Source organism: Carcharodon carcharias, chromosome 4, assembly GCF_017639515.1.
Source record: "Carcharodon carcharias isolate sCarCar2 chromosome 4, sCarCar2.pri, whole genome shotgun sequence".
NCBI lineage: Eukaryota > Metazoa > Chordata > Chondrichthyes > Lamniformes > Lamnidae > Carcharodon > Carcharodon carcharias.
This window is the reverse complement of record NC_054470.1, coordinates 113,373,085-113,392,747: the sequence shown is the minus strand read 5'-3', so window position 1 is coordinate 113,392,747 and position 19,663 is coordinate 113,373,085. Positions and strand designations below refer to the sequence as shown.

Sequence of the window (19,663 nt, the reverse complement as noted above, 5' to 3'; positions counted from 1 at the left end):
TAAGAATTGGTGTAATAAGCCTGAATCTGGGCAAACATTGTTCATGTTCCTTATTTAGCCCTCTGAATCACAAGACTGGTTGCATTTGGTGTAAGCTTACCATACGAACTATAAATTTTAACGTGTGGTGATTTGTGTTCCAGAACTGTACTATACAATAATGCTAACTGGCACTTTAGATCAATGCCCATTCCTCTGAACTAATACTAGTGTTGGTTGGCACCACCCTAGGACTCATTGACCTTTTTGATCAAAAGGCCTGGGTATCAATGTTTGTATAAAGTAATATTTTCTCTGAAAATGTCAGATTATTAACAACTAGTTGATCCCTGATTAACAATTTGGGCCATTGATATGTTCTGCATGTGATATCCTGTACACTGAACCAGCATGGTTGCTTGGTTTCCCATTGAGGTTTTGAAGTGGTCTTTCTGTTATCTGCCAATGAGCACGAGATCCGAGAGCACGTAAAATAGAATTAATGCTGCCTTTGGTTGCAACTGGAATAATTCTGCTTGTGCCCCTTTTTCTGTCTGAAAGGTAGATACTGGGAAGTTAAAAGGAGACTTGCTGTACCTGCAGCTTTTGCATGTTGTTGTGAAACTAGGCCACATCAAGAGGGTTTGAAATTCTTAAAAAGAAGCCTTGTTGTCTCGGATGTCTGCCTGTTATACTGTCTGCTGTCTTACTTTTGTCTTTTTCTCTGTGTCACCGTCTTTCTGTTTCTTTATTTCTCTGTTCACTTATTTTTTGTCTGCCTGTGGGGAACAGCAGAAGCCAGCTACAAAAGAAAAATTAGAGGAGGGAGAGTGAAAAAGTAGCTGAAGATTAACCCTGGAGACTGCAACAAATTGAATTATCTTGTGTATGGCTTTGGCCTGCGTGCATGACACTTATACATGTCTTTACATTAGATCTTCTGATGTTGAGTTTGAGTTGAGCCTGACTGTGGATACATAGCACTGTGAGCAGATGCGGTGCTACATATGAGATTGTGGCAGCATGTGCCAGGGTTGTGGTTGTTAATTTTTCTTAAATTTTTTGGTATATTGCTTGAGTGCTTTTAAAAATGTATTTTGGTGGGGAAGTGGAATACTCAAAAGCACTGAAGGCTGAAGAGGGTGGGACGTAGAGTTGTAGAACTTTGCAGTGGTTGGATAAGATTAAACCATGGAAGAATTTGTAAACAGTGTTGAGGCTTTTGAATTCTGTCCAATTCTAGATAACAGTAGAAGTCAACAAAGACATGAGTGAACAAGATTTCCAAGGCTGCTCTTTTCCAGTGATCTCATTCCTTATGATCTGTACTGCACTAGCTGGCTGAAAGAACTATCGAGTAGGGTGCCAGAAGGTGGGAAGTGGGTGTGCACAAGGATCAGTGCTGATCACTGCTGTTTACAATTTATATTGACAATTTTGACTAAAGGAGTTCACTTAGAAATTTTGATAGCAACTTCGAGTCCTGGGAGAAGCTTGCCCAGGATCGATGCATCTGGCGCAACCAGATTAAGAAACAGTGCAGCCTCCTTCAAAAGCAAATGCATATCAGAGGGAGAGAGAAAATGCAAGGAGAGGAAATCCTAAACCAGCAGCTCACCCAAAACTCAATCGTCTGCAGTATCCTGTCCCATTTGCAACAGAACCTCCTGGGCGCAGATCAGTCTTGGCAGTCACCCACATACCCAGCTGAACCCTACCAAATACCCAGATGATGAACATGGTCATCTTCAGCTCAAAGGATGAACAAGGATATTAGCAATTTAATCAAAAACGCAATTTCTAAATTTGCAGATGCACTGAACTGCAGGGTTGTGGGGAAAACGGTCAATACTAAGGAGAACTGTAACAAATTATTAGAAGACATAATAAACTTGTAGAATGGGGATATAATTGGCAAGTGAATTTCAACACTGGTAAGCATGAGGCATTAACATTTTACTTAGAAAAACAAGATCTCATATTACTTGGATATTGGGGTAGTGGAGCAAAGGGATCCGGGAGTACAAATATGTAAGTTCCTAAAATTAGTGACAGCAGTTGGTAAAGCCATAAAAAGGGCAAACTAAGCACTATGGTTTATTTCAAGGGAAAGAGAATTGATAAGTGGAGGAGTTATGCTGAACTTGTATTGAGCCTTGGTTAGGCCACGTTTGGAGCACCATGTATAGCTCTGATCACTAAAGGATATTGAGCCACAGGAGAGGATAAAAAGAAGATTGACAAGGATGATGTCAAACTTTATACCTGTCAGGAAATGATGAGCAGGCTGGGAAAAGACGAGGCTAAGGGGTGATCCAATAGAGGTTTTTAAAATTATGAAAGGTTTTGATCAAGTAGAGAGAGAGAGAGAAACTTTTGAATTCTAGGCAAGAGCAAAACTAGAGGCCTTTAATATGAGATAGTCATCAAGAAATCAAAAAGGGAATTCAATAGAAACTTTATCCAGAGAGCGGTGAGAATCCAGGGAATGGTTGAGACAAACAATATTGGTATATTTAAGGGGAGGCTGGATAAGCATATGAGGGAGAAGGCAAGAAAGGGTTATGCTGATAGGGTTTGATGAGGGAAGGTGTGTTGAGGCGCGGGTGGAATATAAACATCGATGATCTGACTAAATTCCTGTTTCCTTGCTCTATATTTTATGTAATACACAAACTCCAGTTCAGCCAAACCTCTGCCCTGTTCTAAGTCCTGCTGAACCATTGCCTATGTCCTGAACAACCTTCAGTGCTCAGAATTCAAAACCCACATTATCTGTGCAACCTTCTATGACCCAGCCTTTTCATCCTCAGTGCTGGCCTAATGCTCACTCCGCTCTCCTGTCCTTGCAGTTTATCAATAGCAGGGCTTCCAGCTGTCCTAGCCCTACTCTTTGCAGGCTCTTCTCTAAACCTGTTTGCCTTGTTACTTCTCTATACACTTCAATGCGTACCTTTACAGAAATGAGTTCAGTCAAATTTGTTGTCATTGTTTAAAATTATTTCTCGTCTTTTAAGTTCTTCTGCTTAGCATTGCTTCCCCCTGTCCATAGGAAGTTCTTTGGGGCAATTAGTAAAAAATAATTCTGGTTGTTGTGGAATCATCCTGAAAGGACACTGTAGAGACTGTGCTGGGATCTGATTAGTTGAAAGAGGCATTGGCCATTGATTCTGCAAAGGTTACAATCTTGTATTCCCGCATATGCAGGATTTTTGACAGTAATGGTTATATATGTGTATGGGAGAGAAATACTTGATATTGAGAGTGCCTCACCATAGAGTAATCTTATTTTCTAGCTGCTCATCAACTCCCCTGTCCCACCCCCATATGAATTGTCAACTAATTTTTTAACTTTGGAAGCTCTTGAATTAAACCAAAATTCAAAAGAAAATAAAAGATTGTGCACCCAAAGAGCTAGTCAGTGTAATCAGGGTTATGCTGAGAGGATGAGATGAAAAAGGGTGGAAGGAGGCTCGTGCGGAGCACGGACACGGGCATGGACCAGTCAGCTGAATGGCCTGTTCCTGTGCTGTTAATTAACAGATGTAATAAAGAGCCATTCAGGATTTAGGCGAAGAGGGATAAATGCAGTGATTTACCTAATGTGCTCTTATGTTGTTTGCCAAATCTTGCACTTCATCTCACTAAATTGGTGAGTAAAATGATTCACTGGTGCTTAGAATCCCTCATTGGAAGAAAGGCTAACATCTGCTGTGGATTTTTTCAAAACCAATAGAAGATTCTCTTAAGACGCCACTTTTCAAGAGAGAAAAGCTATTCATGTTGCTCGGAACGTTGCAGAATTAGTACCAAGCATGCTTTCCTTTTTATTGTTCCGATCTTTTGCAGAAATGTGAATAACATCTCTGAGTGATCACAGCACCTTGATATGAAATTGCTGAATGGAGCAGTTCGATCTTCATGTAACTTTGAAATTTCTTTTTTTGGCTGAATTTACCATTCATTATGACTCCTATTTCATTTTACAGGAGAAAGTTGGGGAGTTTGCTAAAATGTCAAAAATTGAGCTGCTGGAAGCAACTGAAAAATCAGTTGGCCCACCAGAAATGTACAAGTTTCACAGCGATTTAAAGAACTACCGTGAGAAGGAGAAGGAACTCGAGGTATGTGGAAATATGTCTTTGTTATTGTAAACATTGTCTGGCTTCTTTCTGGCAGCATCCAAAAAGATTTGTTTAATGCATTTGTAGAATATGTGTAAAGAAAAATCGGCTGCCTTGGAGAAAATGAAGCAGAGGAATGAACGTAACGAGCAAGATGTGCAGCGGTATTATGAACGACAGCGACACTTGGATAAAATTAAGATGTTGGAAAGAAAGAGGCCCTGGGTGGTAAGTTATGACCTTGTAGTGATGCAAAAAAGCTTTTTGCTTCAGTTCTGCAGAACTGACCAGAATTCTGGTTTGTGAAACAATGCTAGAGCTTATTATTTTTCACTGAATGTAAACTCCTTATGAATTTAATAACACTGGTCATTTTCCTACCCATGAAACCAGTTTTGTGCTCCAGTTTACAAATGGATCCAGTCAAAATGTAGAATATGTTAATCTCTGGGACTTGTTTTGATGACCTAGGTGGATCAGAGAGGAATTCTTTAAATTTTTTTTTTGCCTCACATGGTCTTTGGTGGGATGGAATGCCTCTGTATTGTGATAGACGAGACATCACATTTGTGTTGTACAGGCTGGAAGGACCTTTTTTTTCTGTTGATCATTGTTTATGCATAGGTTGTTATCTACACAGGCGGAAATAGACTACCATTGTTCACCATACATGTGGGGGGAGATTTTGAAACCACTTGCCTGATGAATAGATGACATTTGAATTTACCAACCTGTTTGTGTCGTCGCTATTTTGCTGGGGTATGTGGAATAGCTGCCTGAGCAGCTGCTTCAAGCAATTACACCTTAATTTAGATACTTAAATCAGGGTTCTGTGATATCAGTAGACCTCCAACTCCACTTCAGGACTCATGGGGCCAAGTACATAGTGTGCAGGTTCCGCCCAGTCTCAGCTGCCAGTTCATCTGAGGAGGCGCCAAAGGCAAGTCCTCATTTATTTTAGATGGGGCCGAGAGGAGCTGCAAAGGACCAGGCTACACAGAAATAACCTGAGATGTTGCTCAAAGTTACAGCAATGGGGTGCTGTGGCCAAAGGACCAGGAGTGTGTTACAGAAAGAGGGAATGATCATTTCCAAGGGGTAATGGTGGGATCTTTTTCAATAGCACACTTTGCAAGGATTCACCCAAACCCCTTTGAACTTTGAAAGAATGAAGTAAACTACAATAAAATCTTTATTATCTGGCATGCACGGGGAATGAATGGTGTCAGTTAATCAAAAATGCCAATTAACGGAGTGTTCCATTTACCAATGGAATATAGTGCAATACTTGTAGCAGGAACTAATAAGCAAATACTCAGGAAGTAAAGAACTGTATTCCTTTTTAATTCTAATCTTCAACAGTACATTAAAACAAAGTATGCAATAATACAGTATACAGGTACAGGATCTGGATAACTTTGTTATCGCTTCTGGTGGGTAAAGTGATGATACGTATTTAGGGGAATGTCAGAATTCCCGGGTAGTGGAGAATTCCGGTTGGTAGAATGCTGGATAACACAAAGTTTACTGTATATTGTAGATAATCTAGCACTTTTATTGTCACTGTTTTGAAACCTTTAAAAAAAAACAATTAAAACACCTGAGAGTTTCCCTTTTTTTAAGGAGTACGAGGTTGCTCGACAGGAGCACGAAGAAGTGAAACGTGTCCGTGACCAGCTAAAACAAGAACTGAAAGCGCTCAAAGAAGCCCAGGCTCCCATGACCAGAAAAATTCAAGCTGTTGAAAGGCAATGTAGGGAGCAGGAAGCAAAAATAAAAGAAAAGGTTAGAAGTTTGATTGGTGCCAGAAATAATCTTCTGATCTTAGCCGTGGGCATCTGTATGTAGCATTTCATGGAGTTATGCGAATTGCATAACTTTAAGAAAACTTAAAGTTTAATTATGTACGTTTAATTATGGAGAAACCGAGCAGAATTGGTTGAACTGCTATGTTATGATTTGTTGAGAAATTTTCCTTCACATGGATGAAGGTTATTTAGCTCATCCACCCAGAAACACCCAGCAGTTCCCCTGATTGTGACATCTAAAAGCTTAGTAAATGATGAGGCACAGGCATGATGGACTGAATGGCCTCCTTCAGTCCTCAATCGCTTTGTTGTTCCAGGGTTTTATCTCCACTTCGCTTTCCAGAATTCCATTCAAGTGGCTACACTCTTAAATCCTAAATCTGGCTTTTAGTAGTTGTTTAGACCTTTTGATCTTCCTAATTTCCTCTTCTCTCCTCCTCCTTTCCCGGTAGTGCTGACTCCTTGTTCATGCAAGATGCTTCAATGAAGCTGCCATACTTTTCTGAGCCTAAACTGAGCAGAGTTTAACTGACTGGGCAAGTGGCCTGACATCGGCAGGAAATGTCTGCCGCCGACATGCACAAGCAGCTGGTGGACATTGCCCCTGAATTTGATGAGCGGCAACTAATAAAGTGGCTGCCATTGTGCCTACTGTCCTATTCAGGTTGGCACCTTTCCCCTGAGAACTGCCAACCCCATCAGAACAGGAGCAGTGTTTGTTACTGAGGCGGGCTGGAGACCTGCTGCCTTCAGCAGGTAGGGAAAATTTTTCTTTAAACTTTGAGGGGACAAGTGTTGGAGGGGAATCCCTCCTAGGTGAGGGTGGAATCACAGGGGCTACCTTCCCTGCCCCTGGCCCCGTCTTTACTTTGAAACTCTCTCTCCCCACCCCGCCCCCACCCACCCAGGCTGCCACTGGGAGGCTGTCTCTGCTTTGTTGCAACCTCCTTGCGCGGCGGGGCTCAATCCGCTATTGGAAAAATGTCAAAGGCACAGTACAATCGTCCTTAATTGGGACCTTATGTATGTAAAATTCCCCAAGAAAGGATCATGGTCGGAGAGCCGATCCAACAAGGGTCCTTGCAATTTTACCAACCCCGCCCCCCCCCAAACCCCCATCTCTTGGGGCTGGTAAAATTCAGCCTGGGAGTGTTGGCTGAGATCAGTCTAGTCAGCAGAGAAATAATATACTGGACTGTGGGAAAATCACCATGGAGTGGGATTAATTGGATTGTTCTACCAAAGAGCTGGCACAAAAACAAAGGGTTGGATGGCCTCCTGTGCTGTATGATTCCATGAATTGATGTATCTGTGCTGAAAATTCTACATAATTACAATCTTGATAGTATAACACTGAATTGGAGTAAGCTTGGATTGACTTTTTGTGTTTCATGCTTTTGATAAGACTTCTTGTGTGAACTATGGTAGAGTGTTCTTCTGGCGAAGGCTTTCCCCCTACTATGTGGGACGGGAGGTTGTGTAACTAAGTGTTGGAGTGAAAGAAGCCCTTAATAACCTTCATCTGATCAGCAATGCCCACTGTAACGTCCATCATTTGATTAACATATTTGATTAACATATCTACAGTCCTTAAACTGTGATTTTTTTCTGTATTAACATAGCTCAATGGAATGATTGTAGTTGCCTGTTTTTGTAGGGGTCAGAAATTAAGAAAATCACTCAGGAATGCAAACAAAAGCAAGATTATTTGGAACGGAAAGACAAAGAGGTTGGTACAACTTTACCTACAAACATTTTTGAGATCTTTGTGCTCCTCAGTCTGAGAAATAGCATTGCAAGGAAATGAAAATGCCTCTCCATTGGAAACATATTGTTAGTATTGAGCACTTTAAGGCCAACTATCACACAACCAGACACAGTGAAATGGCCTTCTCCAACTTGTGTTGTAGTCACAATTTGAGAAGAATGACTTGTGTGCAAAAATTTAGTATTGGCAACTTCCAACACCAACCACCTTCAAGGCCAGTCTGAAAATTGTATTTATCTAATAAATTTATCTGCAGTGTAGATTCACCAGAATTGCACTGGAGCTAAAAGATAGGCTCCATAGCCTAGGATTATAGTCCCTCGAGTATGGAAGATTAAGGAATGATCTAAGTAAGCTGCTTAAGATGGTTAAAGGAGTAGTTAGAGTAGAAAGAGAAATTATTTCCATCTGGGTTCCTATGCTGGGCGGGAGGGTCCAGAAGAAGGAGCCGGAACCTTAAACTTAGAGCAAGGCCATTTTGGGGTGATGTCAGGAAGCATTTCAAAGGGTGGAACTCTTCTGCCCCAGTTAGTTAAGCTTAGTTAGAATTTTTTTATTCTATCACAGGATGTGGGTATTGTTGACAAGACTGGCATTTGTTGCCCACCCCTAATTGCCCTCAAGAAGGTGGTGGTGAGCTGCTGCCTTGAACTGCTGCAGTCCATGTGCTGTAGATAAACCAATACTGCTGTTAGGAAAGTAACTCTTTCGAGTACAAACACATTTCCATCTGTTACTATTCAGATGAAGTTACATTGTTTCGTAGTTCCAGCGACAGTGAAGGAATGGCGATATATTTCCAAATCAGGGTGGTGGCTTGAAGGGGAACTTGAAGGTGGTGGTGTTCCCATGTGTCTGCTGGCCTTGTCCTTCTAGGTGGTAGAGGTTACGGGCTTGGAAGGTACTGTCGGAGCTTTGGTGAGTTGCTGCGGTGTATCTTGTATGTAGTACACACTGCTGCCACTGATCATCGGTGTTGAAGGGTGTGAATGTTTAGGTTGGTGGGTGGGGTGCCGATCAAGCAGACTGCTTTATCCTGGATGGTGTCAAGTGACTTGTGCGTTATTGGAGCCGCATTCATACAGGCAAGTGGAGAGTTTTCCATCACACTCCTATCTTGTGCTATGTGGATGGTGGACAGGTTTTGGGGAGTCAGGAGGTGAGTTACTCATCGCAGAATTCCCAGCCTCTGACCTGCTTTTGTAGCCACAGTTTTTGGTCAAAGGTAGCCCCCCAACCCCCCAGTATGGGGAATTGAGCCATAATGCCCTTGAATGTCGTGGGGAGATGGTTTGAGTCTTTGAGTCTCTCTCTTGTTGGAGATGGTTATTGTGTGGCACTTATGTGGCGTGAATGTCATTTGCCACTTAACAGCCCAAGCCTGAGTGTTGCCCAGGTCTTGTCGCACATGAACACGGACTGCTTCAGTATCTGAGGAGTCATGAATAGTATTGAACGCTGTGCAATTTTCAGCAAACGTCCCCACTTCCATCCTTATGATGGAAGTAAGGCCATTGATAAAGATGATTATGCTGAAGATGATTATGCCTAGGAGTCTACTCTGAGGATTTCCTGCAGCAATGTCCTGGGACTGAGATAATTGGCCTCCAACAGTCACAACCTTCTTCCTTTTGTACTAGGTTTGACTCACCAGTGGAGAGTTTCCCCCAATTCCTGGAAAAACTCAGCAAGTCTGGCAGCATCTGCGGAGAGGAACACAGTTAACATTTTGAGTCCGAATGACCCTTCGACAGAACTAAGTAAAAATAGAAGAGGAGTGAAATATAAGCTGGTTTACGGGGGTGTGGGACAAGTAGAGCCAGTGATAGGTGGAGATAACCAAAAGATGTCACAGACAAAAGGACAAAGAGGTGTTGAAGGTGGTGATATTATCTAAGAAATGTGCTAATTAAGGGTAGAAAGCAGGATGAGCAAGGTACAGATAGCCCTAGTGGGGGTGGGGTGGGGTGAAGGAATCGAAAGATAAAACAATGGATGGAAATACATTTAAAAATAATAGAAATAGGTGAGAAAAGAAAAATCTATATAAATTATTGGAAAAAAGGGGGGGATTGGAAAGGGGGTGGGGATGGAGGAGAGAGTTCATGATCTAAAATTGTTGAACTCAATATTCAGCCTGGAAGGCTGTAAAGTGCCTAGTCGGAAGATGAGGTGCTGTTCCTCCAGTTTGCGTTGAGCTTCACTGGAACAATGCAGCAGGCCAAGGATGGACATGTGGGCATGAGAGCAGGGTGGAGTGTTGAAATGGCAAGCGACATGGAGGTCTGGGTAATGCTTGCGGACAGACCGAAGGTGTTCTGCAAAGCGGTCACCCAGTCTGCATTTGGTCTCTCCAGTGTAGAGGAAAGCGCATTGGGAGCAACGAATGCAGTAGACTAAATTGAGGGAAGTGTAAGTGAAATGCTGCTTCACTTGAAAGGAGTGTTTGGTCCCTTGGATGGTGAGGAGAGGGGAAGTAAAGGGGCAGGTGTTGCTCCTTCTGCGGTTGCATGGGAAGGTGCCGTGGGAGGGGGTTGAGGTGTAGGGGGTGATGGAGGAATGGACCAGGATGTCCCGGAGGGAACGATTCCTGTGGAATGCCGTCAGGGGGGCTGAAGGGAAGATGTGTTTGGTGGTGGCATCATGCTGGAGTTGGCGGAAATGGTGAAGGAAGACCCTTTGAATGCAGAACAAAAACAAAAACAGAATTACCTGGGAAAACTCAGCAGGTCTGGCAGCATCGGCGGAGAAGAAAAGAGTTGACGTTTCGAGTCCTCATGACCCTTCGACAGAACTTGAGTTCGAGTCCAAGAAAGAGTTGAAATATAAGCTGGTTTAAGGTGTGTGTGTGGGGGGCGGAGAGAGAGAGAGAGAGAGGTGGGGGGCTGTGGTTGTAGGGACAAACAAGCAGTGATAGAAGCAGATCATGGAAGGGAGAGAAAGGTGTGAGGTTGGATGCGCTGGAGGTGGACCGGACACAGTTGAGGGCCCTGTCGACTACTGTGGGTGGAAAACCTCGGTTAAGGAAAAAGGAAGACGTCAGAGGAACTGTTTTTGAAAGTGGCATCATCAGAACAGATGGGACGGAGGCGAAGGAACTGAGAGAATGGGATGGAGTCTTTACAGGAAGCCTTTTTCGATTCTTTCACCCCACCCCCACTAGGGCTATCTGTACCTTGCTTGTCCTGCTTTCTACCCTTAATTAGCACATTCCTTAGATAATATCACCACGTTCAACACCTCGTTGTCCTTTTGTCTGTGAGATCTTTTGGTTACCTCCACCTATCACTGGCTCTACTTGTCCCACCTCCCACCCCCTTAAACCACCTTATATTTCACCTCTCTTCTATTTTTACTTAGTTCTGTTAAAAGGTCATTCGGACTCGAAACGTTAACTGTGTTCCTCTCCGCAGCTGCTGCCAGACTTGCTGAGTTTTTCCAGGTATTTTTGTTTTTGTTTTGGATTTCCAGTATCTGCAGTTTTTTGCTTTTATCCCCCAATTCCTATTGACTTCAATTTTGCTGGGGCTCCTTGATGCCCCATTTGGTCAAATGCTGCCTTGACTCTCACTTTGCCTCTGGAATTCAGCTCTTTGGTCCCTGCTTTGATGAAGTCTGTAATGAGGTCATGAACCGAGTGGCCTTGCTGTAGAAGTGTGGCAATTGGCATCAACACCATTGGATTAAGGAGGGGATATCAGCTGGGAATCATGATTAGCATTGGTTAAGCCACAGTTAGAGTATTCTGTGCAGTTATGAGCATCACATTTAAGAACACAGTTATGCTACACTCTCTATGACTTTGGATTCACCAGGGTGATGCCAAATGCTAACGTAGGAAACTCTAGTTATAAAGAAAGATTTAGATTATATTGGAGCTGGACTATCTAAGGGGAGACCTAATGGAGTTTTTAATGAATTTTTTTGATAGTGAATCCAATGAACTTAATAAAAAAGGAAGGACTTTGCATTTCATATGGTTCACAGATATTTGCTCCTTGAAGCTGACTTGAAAGTTGTAACACAATTGTTGCACAATATTTTTTATGTGACTACAACTGTTACTTTTCTACTGTCCATAAACTTAGTGTAATGTTGATGTTGTAAAGCAGTTTTCAAGTTGGAGAGGATCTAAATCAGCTCTAATTTGACTAGTATTTTGACTTAATTGAGTAAAGGACCTTTTTTCTTCAAGGTTGAAGAAGTTCAGCAACGTTTAAGAATGAAAAATGATGAGGAAATTGACCGCCAGAAAAGAATAAGCAACACCAAGAAAATGATTGAAGATTTACAGAACGAGCTGAACACAACCCGGAATTACGACCACGTGCAACCAGAAATAGACCAAATCAGTAGTGCTCTCCGGAAAGTTCAACAGGATAAGGGAGCCATTGACAGTGAAAAAATAGACCTACGAAGAGAGAAAGAAAATCTGGAGAAAGAGAAAAAAAGTGTGTTCTGGCAAGATTGCAAATTCCAGTGATTAAAGATGTGGGAGTTGGAGGTTGGGCTAGCCAGGCATGGGGAAAAAAAAAATCAAAATCTGATGAGACTGGATCAAAGAATTGAACTGGCATCACAATGCCTGAGTTCCTGCAGGCTGCAGTAATAGTTGCCAGCTAGATCCAGATAAACAACAGGTTTTGATAATAACTGGGCAGAATTTACTTCAAGAAGTTAAGGGGGCTGGCACCTTTTACAGAATGATGAATAAAATGATTCAAATGCCCTAAAACAAATGATATGATTAAAATTGTATGGTGAATTTTTATGGTGATAAAGATATGTTGTAATATTCAATTTAGAAACCTTTTTTGTTAATCAGCAATGGGATAAATATTTTGGTAGGACTGCTTAAATTAATTCCTGCCAATAAATATTTGTATTAATGTTATACTCAGCTTGTGGCATCATGTACTAACTTTTTTACTCGCTTACAATCAGTGCAAAAATTGGGTGGCCCTTTGAATAATGTACCATTATTTGAAACACAGATGTTATGGCTAACATCAAGAGACTTGAAGACATGATGCACATTAAAGAAGCAAGTCTTCGAAATGGGTTCAGAGATACGTACAATGCTGTTTTATGGTTGAGGCAGAACAGGAACCGATTCCGTGGACACATCTATGAGCCAATTATGCTTGAGGTAAAGTTCTCTTTTCAAATAACTACGAGTGAATTGGTGGTAGCATTATTTACAATTAGTTAGAGAAAGTGATGTGTGCTTTAGTTGTGTTTGTGTTCCTGTCTTGTTTTCTCACTGTCTCGTACTGTTGTTCAGAGTGTCCACTGACACAGCAGGATATGGAACTACAGGTCATGGAGCAAACTATCCATTATACAGAAAACAGAGCCTGTTTCTTCTGCTGTCTGTTTAAGCAGCGCACTACAACAGCTAGTCTGCTGAGGGTCTCTATGAACTATAACAAAAATAATTCATGGCTGAAGCTGTAGCAATTTCTGCTAAAAGCAGGGTGATTTTTGTAGCAAAGTGCAATAAGTGGAGGATAGTTAGATATAAGTTCTAACAACTTATCTTTATACAGCACCTTTAGCATAGTAAAATGTTCAACGGCTCTTCACAGGAGTATGATCAAACAGAATTTGACATCAAGCTAACAAAGAGGTACTAGGGCAAATGACCAAAAACTTGCTCAGAGATGGGTTTTCAGTCTTAAGTCTTAGGAGAGTGACAGGAGAGAATTCAGGAGCTTAGGGCCCAGGCAGCTAAGTCACGGCTGCCCATGAGGGGGTGATTAAAATTGGGGATGGTCAAGAGGCTAGAATGAGAAGGGCGCAGCGATCTCAGAAGGGTTGTGGGGTTGGAAGAGATTACAGAGGTAGGGAGTGTTAGGATGCTGTAAGGCTGTGGAGGTATTTGAAAACGAGGATGAAAATTTTAAATTGAGGCATTCTTTAATTAGGTCAGCAAACAGAGTTATGGGTCAATGGGACTTGGTTCAAGTTGGAAACTGGACCGGAGAATTTTAGATGACCTCAAGTTTATGGAGGATGGAAGTTGGAAGGCCAGCATTGGCGGTCTGGAGGGAACAAAAACATGGATGAGGGTTTTGAAAGCAGATAAGCTAGAGTTAGGTGATGTTACAGAGGTGGAAGCAGGCAATCTTGATGATAGTGTTTAAGTGGTCAGAACCTCATCTCTGGGTACTTTTTAAATTTATTTGTTCATGGGATGTGGGCATCGCTGGCTAGGCCAGAATTTATTGCCCATCCCTAATTGCCCTTGTTCAGAGGGCATTGAAGAGTCAAACCACATTTCTGCAGGTCTGGAGTCACATGTGGGCCAGACCAGGTAAGGATAGCAGACTTCCTTCCCTAAAGGGCATTAGTGAACCAGGTGGGTTTTTGCAACAATCGACAATCATGGTCACCATTAGACTTTTAATTCCAGATTTTTTATTGAATTCAAATTCCACCATCTACTGTGGTAGGATTCGAACCCGGGTGCCCAGAGTATTACCCTGGGTCTCTGGATTACCAGTCCAGCGGCAATGCCACTATCACCTCCTGCAAGCTACCAAGGTTGCAAACATTCTGGCTCAGCCTCAGACAGTTGCCAAACAGACAGAGGGGATCAGTGTCTATGGAATAGAGTTTTAACACGGACCGAAGACTGTGACTGCAGCCTTTCCGATACTTAATTGGGGGAAATCTCTGTTCATCCAGTACTGGATGCCGGATAAGCAGTGATAGTTTAGAGACAGTGTAAGAGCCAAGAGATATGGTGGTGAAGTAGAGCTGACTGGAAACGTTTTTTTTGGCTGATGTCACCTGGTAGAAACTTGGGGGACACCAGAGATATCTGCAGGAATGGAAAAAGAAGCCGTTAATGTGATTCTCTGGTTATGACTTAGGTAGATGAAAATGAAACCAGGTGACTATAGTCCCATCCAGCTGGGCAGTGGTGGAGAGGCATTGGAGGAGTATAGTATGGAAAGCTGTGTCAAAGGCTGCAAACAGGTCTGTGTGGACCAAGAGGGATTGTTTGCCTTTGCACCAATAACATAGGATGTCATTAGTGACTTTGACTGGAGCCATTTTGGTACTGGTAGGTGTGGAAAACTGATTGGAGGCATTCAAATGTCTTATGCTGGGAAAGATGAGTGCGAATTTGGGAGGGAGTGACACAGTGAAGGATCTTAGAGAAGAAAGGGCAGTTGGACAGAAGTGTCAAGGGTTATATTTTTGAGGAGAGATGTGATGACAGCAGATTTGAAGGAGCGAGTGACAGAACCTGAGGAGAGAACAGCTAACAATGTTGCTAACATGGGAGCCAGGAAGAGAAAAAGGATGGTCAGTATTTTAGTGATAATAGTGTTGAGACTGCAGAAGGTGGGTCTCTTGGATAAGATGAGCTTGGAGAGGACATGAGGAGAGAAAGAAGAGAAACTAGAAATGTGCAGGGTTCAAGGCTAGGGCAAGGGAGGAAGTTTGGCCTGATAGGCTAGGGGAAGGGAGGGAAGTGGCAGAAGCAGTTGATTGGATGGTTTCGATGTTGGTGACAAGGAAATCCATGAGCTCCTCACACTTGTTGGAGGTGAGGGTGGAGGAAACAAGAGAGGAGATGAAGATGTTTGCAGTAAAGAAAAGCCAAGAGTTACCCTTGCACTCCAGGATGATCCTGGAATAGTGAGCAGTTTTAGCAGGTAAAAGTGCTCTTTGTGACCCTGCAAGATACGATGATAAGTGGCTAAACCAGTTGTCTGCCTTATCCATTCAAGTCTGTATTCCTTGATTGGAGATGGGCTGTGTCAGGGAGAATGGCCAGGCCAAGAGAAAGTAATGATAAAGTAAAGGGGTTAAAGGTAGAGATGAAGTATGGTTGAGCAGACCAGTAGGTACAGAAATTTCATAGTGAAAAGAAGGCCAAACGCCATACTATTGAGATTTTTGAGTGCAATTGTAAATGAATTGGGGAAAGTTTTTTTTTGCTGGATGGATACACAACAAAGTCTGGTTTGGAGGGGAATGTGGGTGGAACAAAAATCACAGTACCTTATTTAGGATTTCCTCTAGACTAAAATTCTTATCAGTCAATATATTAGGAAGTTATTTTATGTCCCTGCGTGCTTAGAATATGGAACTCTATTGAAATAATCATATGATAGTACAATACAGAAGGAAGACATTCGAGTCTGCAGTGGCTCATTTGAAGAGTTAGCCTTACTCTTTGCCTGTATCCCTGCAATTGTTTTTTTCTCTTTCACATATTTATCTCATACCCCTTTGAAAGATACTATTGAATCTGTACCTGCCCTCTGAGGCAATGCATTCCAAATCCTAACCACTTGTTGCCAAAAAAAGTTTTTCCCTCATGCCGCTTCTGGTTCTTTTGCCAATCACCTTGAATCTGTGCCTACTGGTTATTTGCTGTTCAATAGGGTGGGGAAGACTCGTGTGGAGAATAAACATTGGCGTAGACCAGATGGCCTGAATGGCCTGTTTCTTTGCCTGTAATTCCGTGTAATTTTGTGATTATGATTGTTATTTTGATTTATCTCAAGTTTTATAAGCCTCCCCACAGATTACTTCCTCTTCTCTGCAACCTCTCCACATTGGAATCAAGACACAGTCTCCTACTTCATAATGGGAATTGCAAATACTCATTCAAACTGTCTTGTTCGTATAATCCCCAAGATTTTTGAAACCAAAATTTGGTGGCACCTCAGTTATCTTCTTTCACCCTCTGCAGTTCTGTACTTTACTAACCTTCACCCTTCATCTTTCTTTCTCTGGGCAAAAAGAATGATCCACCTTTTTGGAAATGCATTGCCATGAAATGCATAAATGTTGTTCACAGCACTCATCAGTTATATTGGTCTGAAATTAAGAGTTTGTGGATTATGCTTGTGGCCTAAATTGTGAAAAATGTTTGATCCATTTTAATCTTTTTTTAAATTTTATTTTTATCTTTTTACAGCTTAATATGAAGGATTCAAGGAATGCCAAGTACATTGAAAACCACATTTCAATGAATGATCTGAGAGCCTTTGTTTGTGTGAACATGGATGACATGGGTGTATTCCTTAGTGAGGTCAGTACAAGCAGAGACTTCCATAAGTTGCATTTGCTTTGGTCTTTCACAAGCAAATTTAAGAAAGGAATTGTTTAAATATCTCTGTAGTATGTTTTAGCTAAAGTGATTGTCAAATCTGTTCCTTAATTTTCTGCAGCTGTGCCTGCCTACCCATCTTCCCCTGCCGATCCTCCTTTTTCTGCCCTCTTATTCATAGGCCCACACCACACACTGGTTCATTTCAGAATGTCCTTGTCGATATCCCAACCAACCCATAGCCACTGCCCTGCTGATCTCTGCAGTCGTCCAAACTAAATTGGCACCGGTGCAACCAAGTGACGTTGTTTACTTTATATTGTACCAATTTTACTAATATTTATATGTTTTAATTGATGCACTAGTCAGCTGAGATGCTAATTTTAGATATCTAATGTGCAGATTGATGTTATTACTGAGTAGAAAGCTACCAGTATTGATCTGTTTGCTGATTTTGAGCAAGCGCATGAACTAAGTTTGGGCTGCGGGCAGTGAAAGCTGGTCTAGATTTTAATTTAGTAGCATTTAGTTTGCCTGCTTAGCTTGACAATTTTTAAAGTCTTTTTACAAACTTGTATCCTGCAAAAAGCTAACAAGCTCAAGCCACCATTTTGTACCAACACATGATATAAAGAAGCCATTTTGTGATTTGGAACACCTGCTGCCAAACTATGCAATTTTTAGTATACTAACCATTAGCATTGTAACTCTTTCGAGTACAAACACGTTTCCATCTGTTTTTTCAGATGAAGTTACATTGTTTCATAATTTTGCCATTGTGAGATTTGAATTCTTGATCTTAGGGTTACAAACCCAGTACCATAACCACTTGGCTATTTAGGCCAAGCTAACCATTAGCATTGTAAGGTAGCAACCGACCAGCCACAGATGATTATTAGAAGATTACCTCACTTACTCTGTAATTGAAGAATAAGTAATGAATCAAACAGTTGATGAACGTCAGATTGTATCTATTTCTGTATTTTTCTGCTAACATTCCTATCTGTATTTTAAACATGCTGTGACAGCATATTTTGAGAAAGTAGCCTACACTATCCAGTAGAGAACCCTATCAAAACAAACTGTCCTTGACTAGTCTAGTACTGGGCCTAATGAAGGAGGCACTTGTGCAGTATTGACATGAAGAATATTTATTAAAATGGTCCATTGTCTTCATGTTTAAGGCAATGTGCGCAGACGGACAAATCCAATGAAATTAACCCTTGCTACATTCATCAATTGGCCGTTATCAGCAACTTTGAATTAAGGTGAGGTAATGCCAGAATTAGATGTAACATAGGATTTCTGGAACCATCTTGTTGGTGTACACTAAGTGAAGGGAAACTGGGTACTTTGTGTATTCTTGGGAACAGAGATTGAATTCCTGCTGGCATGAGAACAAATAGTATATCATTGGGCCAAGGGATAGAGGCAGAATTCCTGTTGGCCTGGACCCCAGACAGTGCAGTTTTCCTCCGAGACAGGAAGAATACTTGTTGGTGAGAAACATTTTCCACTATTCAAATGATGGCCAGCACAGACTCAACAATTCTGTAGTTTTGTTGATATGTATACCTTTGTTTCTTCTGCTCCATTAATTATTTGCCAAGTGTATTGTTGTTTTACTTTAACAATTATTCATTAAACTTTGGTATTATTTGCGAATTCAGTGTCTGATTCTTTGCCTGATGGTTGTATCTCTGTTGAGCTAAAACAATTTAAAAGGTTATTTTGGGGGGCAAATAATTAGGCCGTGCATAGCTAAATTAAACTGAGCCTAAATTTATCAAAATGTCTTTTTAAATTTACAGCAGAGCAGAAATCCACGTTTATCCTGTCCTGTGTGTTGGGTGTGTGTGTGTGTGTGTGTAGGGGGGAATGTGTGTGTAGGGGGGAATGTGTGTGTAGGGGGGAATGTGTGTGTAGGGGGGAATGTGTGTGTAGGGGGGAATGTGTGTGTTGGGGGGAATGTGTGTGGGGGGGAATGTGTGTGGGGGTGCTGGGGGATAGTGTGTGTGTGGTGGGGGATAGTGTGTGTGTGTGTGTGGTGGGGGATAGTGTGTGTGTGTGTGGTGGGGGGTAGTTGTGTGTGTGGTGGGGGGTCGTTGTGTGTGTGGTGGTGGGTAGTGTGTGTGTTTGGTGGGGGGCAGTGTGTGTGTGTTGGGGGGTAGTGTGTGTGTGTGGTGGGGGGTAATGTGTGTGTGGTGAGGGGTAGTGTGTGTGTGTGGGGGGTAGTGTGTGTGTGGTGGGGGGTAGTGTGTGTGTGGTGGGGGGTAGTGTGTGTGTGTGGTGGGGGGTAGTGTGTGTGTGTGTGGTGGGGGGTAGTGTGTGTGTGTGTGGTGGGGGGTAGTGTGTGTGTGTGGTGGGGGGTAGTGTGTGTGTGTGTGGTGGGGGGTAGTGTGTGTTTGTGTTGGGGGGGTAGTGTGTGTGTGTGGTGGGGGGTAGTGTGTGTGTGTGGTGGGGAGTAGTGTGTGTGTGTGGTGGGGAGTAGTGTGTGTGTGTGGTGGGGAGTAGTGTGTGTGTGTGGTGGGGGGTGGTGTGTGTGTGGTGGGGGTAGTGTGTGTGTGTGGTGGGGGGTGGTGTGTGTGTGTGGTGGGGGGTAGTGTGTGTGTGTGGTGGGGGGTAGTGTGTGTGTGTGGTGGGGGGTAGTGTGTGTGTGTGTGGTGGGGGTTAGTGTGTGTGTGGTGGGGGGTAGTGTGTGTGTGTGGGGGGTAGTGTGTGTGTGGGGGTGGTAGTGTGTGTGTGGGGGTGGTAGTGTGTGTGTGGGGGGGGGTAGTGTGTGTGTGGGGGGGGGTAGTGTGTGTGTGGGGGGGGGGTAGTGTGTGTGTGGTGGGGGGTAGTGTGTGTGTGTGGTGGGGGGTAGTGTGTGTGTGTGGTGGGGGGGTAGTGTGTGTGTGTGGTGGGGGGG

The 19,663-nt window shown here is 42.6% G+C and overlaps 1 protein-coding gene across 1 annotated transcript in view; it reads left to right on the top strand.

The window, feature by feature from the left end:
- The window catches only part of smc5 (structural maintenance of chromosomes 5), a 160,788-nt gene that overhangs the window by 24,426 nt on the left and 116,699 nt on the right, over positions 1-19,663 (top strand). The window contains exons 5-11 of the mRNA XM_041186111.1: positions 3,969-4,103; positions 4,191-4,331; positions 5,727-5,888; positions 7,569-7,640; positions 11,875-12,130; positions 12,674-12,828; positions 16,624-16,737. Of these exons, the coding sequence (XP_041042045.1) occupies positions 3,969-4,103; positions 4,191-4,331; positions 5,727-5,888; positions 7,569-7,640; positions 11,875-12,130; positions 12,674-12,828; positions 16,624-16,737 (1,035 nt within the window). The remainder of the gene's footprint in view (positions 1-3,968; positions 4,104-4,190; positions 4,332-5,726; positions 5,889-7,568; positions 7,641-11,874; positions 12,131-12,673; positions 12,829-16,623; positions 16,738-19,663) is intronic.